The following is an 11722-nucleotide window of genomic DNA, read 5'->3' as shown; positions in this document are numbered from 1 at the left end:
AGAACCCTGCCCCCTGCCAACCTGCTTTCCTGCCACTGGCTTTACTTGGACCTGCATAGCGCCTGTTCCTGGATTCTCTTTAGCCTTGCTTCACCTGCCTGTTATGATATGCTACCTCTTACTAGTTTGCTCTCATGTGTCCTGGTAGCCTGGTTTACCACCTGTTGCTTGTTACTGTACTCTCTGGACCTGGTGTCTGCCTCCGTGCATGTGCACGTTGGCAGCTGAATCCGGATCTGCCTCTGCATCTCCAACACCTGCTTCACCCCTGTGGGATATCTTGTTCCAGGTTTCTTCCGAAATTGCCTTACCCTATCTTTTTCGTCTATTTAATTTTGATGAGATGTTTAAAAAAATATGCTAGTGCTCACTTCGGCAGCACATATACTAAAATTGGAATGATACAGGGAAGATTAGCATGGCCTCTGCACAAGGATGACTTGCAAATTTATGAAAAAATATGCTAAAGCCATTTCTGTCTCCATAAAAAGTAAACATTATGAAATTGAAAGATTAAAAAAATGTTTTCTTAAAGATGCAGGGACTTTGATTGTAATATTTTTTTTTGTTCTTTCTAGTGGCTATTGAAATAGTTGGATTTCAGTAAATAGCCCCAAAGTTTTTTGTTTTGAAGGTATATGTGCTTTTAATAGGGAGGGTGTGTGTGTGTACACACAATATAAAGATTAAGCCATCAGTTTCGCTGCGTTCAGATTGTTGTGAACTGGGAAACCAAGTTTGTCAGAATATCTATAACGTAAAAAAAAAAAAGACTATTGATGAATTACTTTTTAATAAGTTTTAATAAGTTGCCCAATTGTACAGAATTCCTTTTTTTCATCTTCAGTTGTCTTAAGGCTTTTTGAACACTATCAAGTTCTTGTTTCATTCTGGATAACTACTAATCAGAACAAATGATATATAACTATATGCCAGTTTTCCTTGCTCTTCTACCTGCATTTATCTTTGATCCAGATGTGTTTGTTTGCTCCCTGACTGAAAAGACATTTTAGCACGTATGAATTGGTAGGATGTCACACAGGCAACATTATTTTAATTCTGCTAAGGCAAAGTTTCAATTAAACACATTTGTTTCTCTCATGTATAAGATAGGTTATGCTAAATGCTACATGGATAAAATTATGAGGAAAATGTCCTCGTTCACAAGCAGCTGACAATCTAGTAAATGGAAAAAAGCAGTGGACAAAAATCTGCAAAAATGCCTTCAGAAATATACAAAGAAATGTTTTATTTAATAGTTATTGGAGGAAATGTAGGAGCCAAAGCATGATATTGGGAATGCTTAGGATGTGTTTTAGAAAGCAGTAAAGTAGTATAATTTGGTTTAGGTCTAGAAAAAAGAGAGGAACACTGTAGAGAAGGCATTTTTAAAATATGAATTTAATTCAGTAGTCAATGAAGATCTACTGAACAGATCAGTGAAACGATCAAAGCTGAGAGTTCAGGACATAAATCTAAACATCAAAGTGCTGACGGTTGGATAAACAATCAAACAATATAATTTGGTTTAGACCAAATATATGTTGGAGAAGGCATGAACAATAGAAAGAATATAGGACTAGATACCTGAATATAAAGGCTGGCACTATCACTGACTATGGGATGTGAATAATATAATTTGCACAAAATAGATTATGATAGACAATATCCAGAAGTTTCTGTTGTGAATGGGAGTATTTAGAGTTCATGTGTATGTACTATGTCCAAGTAGGTAAGACCAGAGATCTTATTATACATCTAGCAGTCTCTCTGGAACATAGCAGGACATGGTGGCAAAGACTGCAGGCTCCGAAGCCAGGCTTCCTGTGTCCAAGTCAAGGCTCTTTCGTTTACTTAATATATGACCTTGGGCAGTTTATTTAACCTCTTTATGCTTTCGTTTACTTATCTGTAAAAGGCAGATAATAGCACTTAGTTCCAAGAATTGTCATAGGATTAATGAATTAATATTTATGAAGTCCTTAGAATGGTGCCTGGCACATGGTGATGATTCAATAGAGAATGTGATTATTATTATTAATCATACAAAATAAAATTATAATAGTCTATTTTATGCAAAGTATCGTTTTGCAATTTTAAGTATATTCTTTAAAATAATTTAATGTTCATGTGTATTATGTGAGATAGAGGTAAAGATTTATGATTTCATAGGGATGTTTAGTTGTTCCAACACTATTTGTTGGAAAGACTATCATTAAATTACCTTATCATCTTCATTGTAAACCAATTCACCATCTATGTGTAGGTTTAGTTTTGGACTTTATGGTCTTTCTTTCAAAATGAGTCTACATATTTATAGTGTAAACCATTCAACTGTGTTCTATTTCAAATTGTTTTAGTTATTCTAGGTCTTTTGCATCATCTCTATATAAACTATAAAACCAGATAATCAATTTATTAAAAAAAAACCCAACAGAATTTTTATTGTTATTCTACTAAATTGATAAAACAATGTGAAGATAATTATCATTCTAACAATATTGAGCTTTTGTTTATGAACATATATATTAAGAAATTTATTTGAGTCTTTTTAATTCCTCTCATTAATGTTTAGTTGTTTTTAGTGTATAAATTTTGCACATACTTTGCTAAACTTATCCTTAAGTTTTTCATGTTTGTGGATGCTATTGATGGTATTTTTAATTATAATTTCCAATTCTTCTTTTATTCAATCACAGCAATGTTTCTTCTATTTTTCTTCCCTCTATATCTTCTTCTAGTTCTCCTTTTCCTCCTCTTTCTTCTCTCATTTTTACTCTTCCCCCTTGTTTCATTATTACTACAGTAAAGTGGTTGATAGTATTTGATTATATATACATATGCACATAGGACATAGAAATGCTATGGAGCTTTCCGACTTTAAAAACCTCTTCTTTCTTTCAGCTTTATTTTCATAATTCTATACATTCCTAAATTCCAGGCTTTTTTCCTTCATTTTCAATATTTTAATCTTTGTTTTAGTTCTTTCACTTTCCTTCTTTAATGTTATTGTATTCATCAAAGAATTTCCTTTTTACTCCCTTAAATTCATTCTAAGAGCTTACTTAATGGGCCAATGCAGTGGCTCATGCCCATAATCCCAGCAATTTGGGAGACCGAGGCAGGAGGATCGTTTGAGACCAGGAGTTCAAGATCAGCCTGGGCAACAAAGCAAGACCACCATCTCTAAAAAAAATAAAAAAGTTAAAATTAGCTGGGCATGGTGGTGTGTGCCTGTAGTCCCAGCAACTTGTGAGGCTGAGGCAGGAAGATCTCTTGAGCCAAGGAGTTTGAGGTTACAGTGAGCTGTGATTACACCACTGCACTGCAGCCTGGGTGACAGAGGGAGACTACGCCTCTAAAAAAAGAAAAGAAAAGAGCTTATTTATCTCTTAAAATACTTGTGGATTCTGTTGCTTATTTTCATGTGATTAGCAGAGAATCTCTACTTGGGAATTGAGACATACAATGATTATAATCTTTATTTATAATAAACACTTTACATTATACAAGGCATGTCATTTGTATGGCTTATGGAAAGACCTACATAGGGTTATGGAAAGAGTACTTTTGGGGAGCCACAGAAACACAGTTTTAACTTCAGCTTCCACCCTTATTAATAAACATAGTTTGGGGTACAGCAATTAAGATTTCACTATCTTTCTTGTAATATAGGACCTTGCTGATCTTAAAGAATTTTATAAGGATTAATAGGGATCATGGATGTTTAAGTATGCTAAAAGGTTTATAACTTACTAAAATGACTTCTCAATCCAATAATACTTTTAATGAATATTTTAAAAGCCTACAGTTGTGACTTTAAAAATACAATCTTATTAACAGAGGAGAATAATGCTTTTCATTATCCTCTATTAAATGAGTTTTATTTTCAAAGGACAATATTGCAGACACTAATTCAGAATGTCCAGTTGAATCATCTGGAATAAAAAAAATTTCTTGATTTGTTTGCCAAATCATATTTTATGTTATTTGTGTACATGTCTATATATTCATTTTAATCAAAAAAATTCCTTAAGAATGCACTTATTCATTTAAGAAAGTATCAGTATAGCATCAGTATAGCACTAATGTCACAAAGTATCATACAATCTTAAAATGGGATGTATTATCTCATTATCTTACTAATAAACATTACACATTGACCGGCCTTGGTAAGAGATTATCTTTTGTTTCTTTTTTAGCGACAGGGTCTCACTCTGTCACCCAGGCTGGAGTGCAGTGGCATGATGATCACAGTTCACTGCAGCCTGGAACTCCCGGGCTTAAGTGAAATGATCCTCCTGCCTCAACCTCCTGAGTAGCTAGGACTACAGGTGCGCAACAATATGCCTGGCTATTTTGTTTGTTTGTTTTTTGTTTGTTTTTGTAGGGATGGGGGTCTCACTGGTCTTCATCTCTTGGCCTAAAGTGATCCTCCTGTCTTGGCCTCCCAAAGTGCTGGGATTATGGGCGTGAGCCACCATGCCTGGCCAACATTATCTTAACTTTGTAAACTTCATTGTACTTTTCAAAACATTTTCATATGTGTGATCAAATCTGTTCCTCAGAACATCTCCATAAGCTGGTGGGTGTACCAATTCACGTGGAAACTGTATTCATGAAGTCATTTACCAGGAAATAGTACTTGTCCTAAGAAGGCAAGCTGTTTTGCCAAGACTATGCTTTATAAAGTTTTTTTTTTCATATTTTCACTTTTTAATATTATTCAGTTGAGAATTTCATATCATTTTGTGTCCTAGGCCTCTTTTAAAACTTTCACTAGGAGCTTTCTAAAAGTTGGTCAATAAAAATGGACTTGATTATCATAATAATGGTGCGGACTTATAGAATACTTTGCTGAACTTAGATTTCATTTTTAAAAACTAATTTTGGGAACAATATGTGGAGTAAATCACCATTCCTTTATGAAGAGGTCAAGGTTTAATTAGTTTTTCTGCAAAAGACTTATTTTATACTTTTCACCTATAAACTGAAAGAAGAAAATTATGCGTTTTAAAGCAGGTTAAAAGTAGAGGTGATACCCACAGCTGCTCTCGTCTCTGGCAAACCATTCTAAGAGGCTCCAGTTTCATTTGGTTCATATGAAACACATGTTGCTCATTTATTGTACATGTGCGTCAACTTATTTTGACAAATCTGATCTAAACATGTTACAGATGTTCCTCATTATTTTAATTAGCACTTAGTAGCCACCTAGAGAAGTTGGCTATAAATTGGCCATTTCACATTATAATGAAAAGAAAATCTAGTTATCATTAATGTGTGAGTTTCAATTTAATTTCAGTTACAGTTTCTTGATACAACTAGTGAGCCGTACATATTTAATAAGTGTTCTGTTACAATTTTTTGTAATGAAGCCAATGTTTTTTAAAAACATATATTAAATAATTTCAGGTAGATGTAAAATTATTCTGATCCTGACTAATGTGTTTTAGAAATTCATGTATTATTCAATGTATAGCTTGAGATCAGGCAGTAATATTATAATTTGAATACTTACTAGAAAGCACTATTCTATTCTTACTGAAGCAAAATCTGCATTTTAACACAATCCCCAGGTGATTTGTATAAACTTTAATAAAGCACTGTTTTAGAGCAGACCTAACGTTACAACTCTGCTTTATGTACACACATATGCATATGTACATGAGTCAAATCTAAAACTCTATGTTCTATACATCTGGTTTATACAGATATAATAGAAAATGTACTGGCCTGTAGATGGAACAATTTCTTTAAATCATTTAACATATTAAAAAGTAACTTACCAATACTTTCTGTAGGCTATGTTATGTCTTTCATGAATACAAAAGCCCATGCTGGCTTGCCATATATTTTCAGTGACTGACAAGAAGGAAACTGAAGAACTTATAACTCCAACTTGAATCTTTTAGAGTTCTCATCATTTTTTATTGTTTTCTGTAACTCTCTATAGTGTAAACCTGTTGGTTGGAACAGTACTAGATTGTATTTATTTATACTTCCTTGCCTTGAAAAAACAGGAAGCAAAGGTAACACTTTTCAAGAGACTGCTTATGAGACTAAAAGATTTCATTTCTTGGTGGTAAATTCCGTAATAAAATTACTTACTATCTATGGATGTTTTCAGAAATGATTATATCTTAATTATTTATATTATTAACATATGAATTATATCATATCATTATACAATATTTATATATATAGTTTTTACTTTATATTAAAACATTATATAATATAATTAATTATATGTTAATATGGATACAAAATCCAATTTTTATTTACATAGGTACTTCTGAAATCATGCTACAAAGTAAGTCATTAAAATTCAATTTTATTGGTCATCACATTTTTTATGTATATTGCAGCAGAAATAAGCATATCATAGAAGAAATACAATAATTAATACTATTTATTTTTATGACCATTAATTGAAAGCTGACAAAATAATTTCATACAATTCAAAACTTACTCAGTACATTGTCACTATTTAATAAGATAGGGCCTAAAAGATTTTCTTTAAAAAAATCTCTAATTTGCTACAACGTGGTTAATTTCTTTGTTTTTGGTTCGACCAAATACACTCCTCAATACTCAGCTTCAATAAATGAAATAACAACCATTTAATATAATCTCTTCAGAATTCTCTGTTGGCACCACAGCAGCACATCATTAGTTTACAAGCTTGCAACATACTACATGTTATTATTATTGTTTTTATACATTTCTGAAGAAATCCTTCAAAATTGTTAATATCAAGTTGAATATACATCTAATGGGCAAATACTACGATACATTTAACTATGTATTTGAACCTACAATACAGTGGTACAACTTGTCCCTGAAAGTGTACAAATGTAGGCAGGCTAGAAAGGAACTCTATAACTTCATATGTGCAATTGCACTTTTAATTTTTCCATTTATTTTTTCAGCCTGATCACAATGCAGTTTAAATAGCCCTAAGTGTCCCCGAAGAGCTACTGTGCGTTGTATAAAGGCTAAGTAATCCCTGCGCTGTCAGAGGGTTACTGTTCAGCTGTTCAGGATCATGAGATGATATCTCAGCACTCATAAAACAGAAGATTCAAAACACAGGGGTGTACGTGGAAGTACAGATCATTATGACAGTCCTGGAAGTTATCCACAAGATACGTCAACACCCTGGAGGCCAAAATAACACTACTGAATCAACATTTACAACTTTTGTTCAAAATTAAATCCAATACATGGGGAAAATTCACATTCAAACATTAATGCTAGGATAGTAATTTTATATTTGGCTTATTCCATAAGTATGGAGGACTTCAAAAACCTATGGGATGTCTTTTCTTAAACATTTTAAATGTATAATATTTATTCTGTACAAAACAAATAACTATGCTGAATTAGCTATTTTCTAAAACTATTCATAAAATGGTCAATCCATTTGGTAAGGCACAGTAAGGGAAGCATAAAGATTTCTTTAAGGTTGCATATTTCAATTCAGAAGAATGAGGGGGTAATTTTGGCCCCTGGGATTTGAAAATATCTTCCAGTTGTATTCTTCAATCTGAATATTTACATGGTGGTTTCTTCCCATTCAAGCTCAACATCACCTATAACATAAAGTAACACATTACAAGAAAGTATTGAAGATGACGGTTCAAAGGTTTAAATGTTTCATGGCAAATATACAAGGGAGACTGAAAGGCTATTATACTGGGTTGGATTAGAGAGAAATGAAAATAATTGATCCGTGCACTAACTCAGTTTCTAAAACATTTTTAACATATGGTTATTATGAAATGAATGTTCCTGCTATAGGTGGTAAACTAGTAAATTGGATATATATTGTTTCTCTTTACCTTCCATGGCATCCAAAGAGTCCATCTTTTGAAGTGCTGAATAGTTAACAAAACAGATGGGCTGAGTACTTCCCTTACTTGATAAGAGATCCAGAATACACTGGTGTAAAAAGATATACTGTGCCTAGACACCAAAGAGAAAGTGGTTAAACAAATGGAGTGGAGATTTTTCTCATAAGAGGAGTTATATTGTTAAAGCAATATTGAATTCAACAAATGTTAAATAGCTAAGTTAGAGGCACAGAATTTACAATAGTGTATAAATGATTGTCTACAACATAAGGCTTTCTAAATTCCTGTGGTTTCTTGTAGCTTCAGGTTTTCTTCTAATATTTGTTGTTAAACACCAAGCGTTAATATATTCTTTCTTGGCAATGATTATGAAAAGTAGAAAATTATATTACTTAAATTTGTTTATGAGCTTCCCTTTTCCTGTTAGATCAAATTGAATAATTTCTCTTAAAGTTTTCTTGTTCAAATGACTGTTGGAATGTAGATGCTAAATTTACTTTTAAAATTTGTGAGTGGGCATATCTATACACCATCAGCACGTTTAAAATATGCTTCTCAATTCTGCTAATCACCTGGACATTTGGCCTACTTAACGTCAAGTATCTGGTTCTGATTTGTAAATACAAATCAGTCAGCCACTGAAATATCCAAGCATCAGGTGCTAGAAAAGGACTCCTAACATTTCATCTGAATGTTTGGGTTAAATTCCATACCATCTGGATTCTTTAAATTTATTCAATATAATTCAGTAACCTATTAGCATTTCTGAGTTTGTACTTTCCCCAAAGTAGTTAAGGCTAAAAACATGTATATTTTAAATCATCCTATTTGTACAAAGAAACATATCTGGCTTTAAAGGAAAATCACCAAATATATACAAATTGATAATTGATTTAAATAGAACATCCTCGAAAGTGATCCTCTTCAGAGAATATATGCATACCTATTGCTATTATACCTTAAAACCTTTTCAGAACTCCTCTGTTGAGATTGTCTTCAGAAATTGTTGGTCACTATTATGAATATCTATTTCTTTGTGGATTACAAAATGTTTCCATTAACAATTTCATTACTGAAATATCATCAGTTCTATGAGAGCAGAATGCTGTCATATTCACTGCTATATTCCCATTGCCTATAATAGTGCCTGGGACATAGTAGTTGCATAATAAATATTTGTTGACTTAGTCTCATTTAATTCTCACAGCTAGCCAATCTTTATCATTTAAGGTCAGACGTAATTCAGGGAACATCCAAAAGTCATGCAAGGTCAAGTTATGTAAGTGAGGCAGATGATCCAGTTTACAAAATTCAATTTTGGTAAGAAATGAAGTGTTGTTATAAAGTAGTAAAAATCCTATTGAAATTGCTAGTAAGTTACTTCTCAAGGCAATCCCAAAAAGAGTATTTTCAAATGTATGTGACAAAATGAATAACATTATTGGCAGAAATACGTTGACACAATATAAATTTCTTTGAAAATAATTTAAATATATGAGTTCTATTTTTTTAAATGCATTTGAATTTGAAGTCACATTTGATAAGTGACGCTTCTGACTGTCCTGATCTCATCTTCTCCACTGGAAAGAATGATGAGTGTAAACTTTGCCAGCAGAGAAGGCTGAGATCCACCAGATGGTCCTACAGGTTCCAAGGTCCCTCTGCCATTGTGTGTTATTGCCAAGGAGGCAGTGTAGTGTTGTGAAAAAAGTTCAATCCCAGTTTCTACCCTAGCTAGCCATGTTACCTTAAGAATTAATTTTTTTTTTAAATTTCAGAATATTACTGGGGTACAAATGCTTTGGTTATATATATTGCCTTTGTGCCACCCCTGTCAGAGCTCCAAGTGTGTCCATCCCCCAGACGGTGCACACCACACTCATTAGGTGTGAATTTACCATCCCCCTTTCCCCCTCCCATCTGCCTGACACCCAAGTGTTACTTCCATATGTCCACATAAAAAAGAAAAGGATTAAGCTTTTTCTGATGCTCAATTTTCTCACATGGGGGACCTCTATATTGTGAGATTAAAGGACTAAACACAAAATGCCTGGCAAAAAACGAGGCAGCCAAAATATGTTAGTTTTTTTTTCTTCCACAATGAGTTCACACTAGTAAATTTTCAGGAGAATCTAGATCAGGAAAGGGACTAACACAGATTAACCCTTATTTGAGGCACCAATAGTATCTTAGGATATTATCTTACTGCAGAGCATTCTCTCAGAAAGGACTTTCAAATCTCCTGGGGCTACAAGGCACTGTTTTTTTTTTTTTTGTTTGTTTGTTTTGTTTTTTCATCTTATTGTTATGGGGGATACAGAAAGGCACTGTTTTTTGAATGAAAGGGATCAAAGCTCTTTCCTGGGTATGGGCCATGCCCTCTGATGCCTTTTAGTAGCAGTATGTTGCTGAGGTTCCTGCCTCCCCACCCCTGCCCTTGGCTGCTGTAGTATGTGCTGAGACATGAGCATTCTTCATAGAATCTGGAATCACTCCTTAGTGCAACAGAAGAAAATAAGAAACCACTCTTATGCAAGGCTGTGCTGGTTTATAAGAACTGGAGCCAAGGGGTGATCATTTTCCCGTTTTTCCCCACAAGGAAAAGACAGTAACAGGGCTTAACATGTGGGAGCTAAGACAAATGAAAGACAACTTCAAAGTGCCTGCTCTTCAGCAAGGAAGGAATCCAGCAAAATCTTATAGGACGCTTACTGCATGCTGGACACTATGTTGATGACTGGTATATGTACACCATGCAGTTCTATTCAGCCACAAAAAACAATGGTGATATGGCACCTCTTGTATTATCCTGGATAGAGCTACATATTTTTTCTTAATACTGAAAAAAAAAACTTGTGAAGTGTCATACAGCTACCATACAAAAGAGCAATAACTCAGAAAGGCTAATTATACAAAGCCACAGAGCCAACAATTACCAGAGGTGGATTCTGAACTCAGTTCTCTGACTTCAAAAACCTTGTGCTTTCCATTCCTCTACCCAAGCTGCGACGTTTCACTCTGGCTGGTTAAACAGGCATGATGTATGAAGTTTATAACATATATTGGTAATAAATTGGGTAAAATTATTAATAGACATTCTTGAACACACTCCTTACAAAGTGCTATTCTACAACGTTTGTAGAACATGGCAATTTTTTTTTTCAACTTCTATTATTTGAAAATCGACTCTAGACTCTAGAAGGAAACAATCAGTTCTACTCTCTATCTTACCCAAGATAGTCAGCTAGAGAGCACTGTTCCCCTGTGTATATGTGCACACCTAGGAGCATGGGAGGAAAATGTTAGCTTTCAAGTTATCTTTAACTAAAAACAAGAAGGCAAATGAATTTTAATAGTGGTTAATAGTTGGATTGATATTGGAACCCTCATAAGACCCTTGGCTAAGGACCAGCTATGTAATTTGTAGGGCCTACTGCAAAGTGTCAAGTTCCTTCCTCAAAATTTATTTATGAAGATTTCCAAGACAGTGACAGCAAACATTAAACGAAATGCAGGGCCCTTTTGACCATGAGGATCTGTGAAACTACACAGGTTGCCTACCTATGAAGTTGGCCCTGGTCACATGTCATATCCCATTTCTGAAGTATCCTGAGAGAAGACTGATAACTCATTTATTCCCTTTTAGCATGTAAAGGAATGCATATGGATTACATTACTTAGTTTTACCTACCCAATCTTCAGAATTAAAGTGGCTGGAAAAGAGGCATGCCAGCCTAAATGAATGACAAGAAATTGGCACGGCTGACAGTTTTCATACTCCTAGAATAAACTTGTAGCCATACCAGGAGGTAAAAATAACAACAATGTAATCAGATCTGACAAAAAACTAGATAACTTTTTAAAAA

At 33.8% G+C, this 11722-nt stretch overlaps 1 protein-coding gene and 1 pseudogene across 1 annotated transcript in view; one reads left to right on the top strand and one right to left on the bottom strand.

Annotated features, from left to right (window-relative positions):
• Window positions 1-363: 363 nt before the first annotated feature.
• Window positions 364-477, top strand: LOC138397705 (U6 spliceosomal RNA; annotated as a pseudogene).
• Window positions 478-6318: 5841 nt separating this feature from the next.
• PTPRQ (protein tyrosine phosphatase receptor type Q) overlaps window positions 6319-11722 on the bottom strand; it is a 193900-nt gene continuing 188496 nt past the window's right edge. The window contains exons 44-45 of the mRNA XM_069489984.1: window positions 7845-7968; window positions 6319-7595 (exon numbers count right to left, since the gene is read on the bottom strand). Coding sequence (XP_069346085.1) covers window positions 7558-7595; window positions 7845-7968 — 162 coding nt within the window. The 3' untranslated portion in view covers window positions 6319-7557. The remainder of the gene's footprint in view (window positions 7596-7844; window positions 7969-11722) is intronic.

Source organism: Eulemur rufifrons, chromosome 16 (genome assembly GCF_041146395.1).
Source record: "Eulemur rufifrons isolate Redbay chromosome 16, OSU_ERuf_1, whole genome shotgun sequence".
Taxonomy (NCBI): Eukaryota; Metazoa; Chordata; class Mammalia; order Primates; family Lemuridae; genus Eulemur; species Eulemur rufifrons.
Note: the sequence above shows the minus strand (reverse complement) of the source record. Positions and strands in the feature narration are given on the sequence as shown.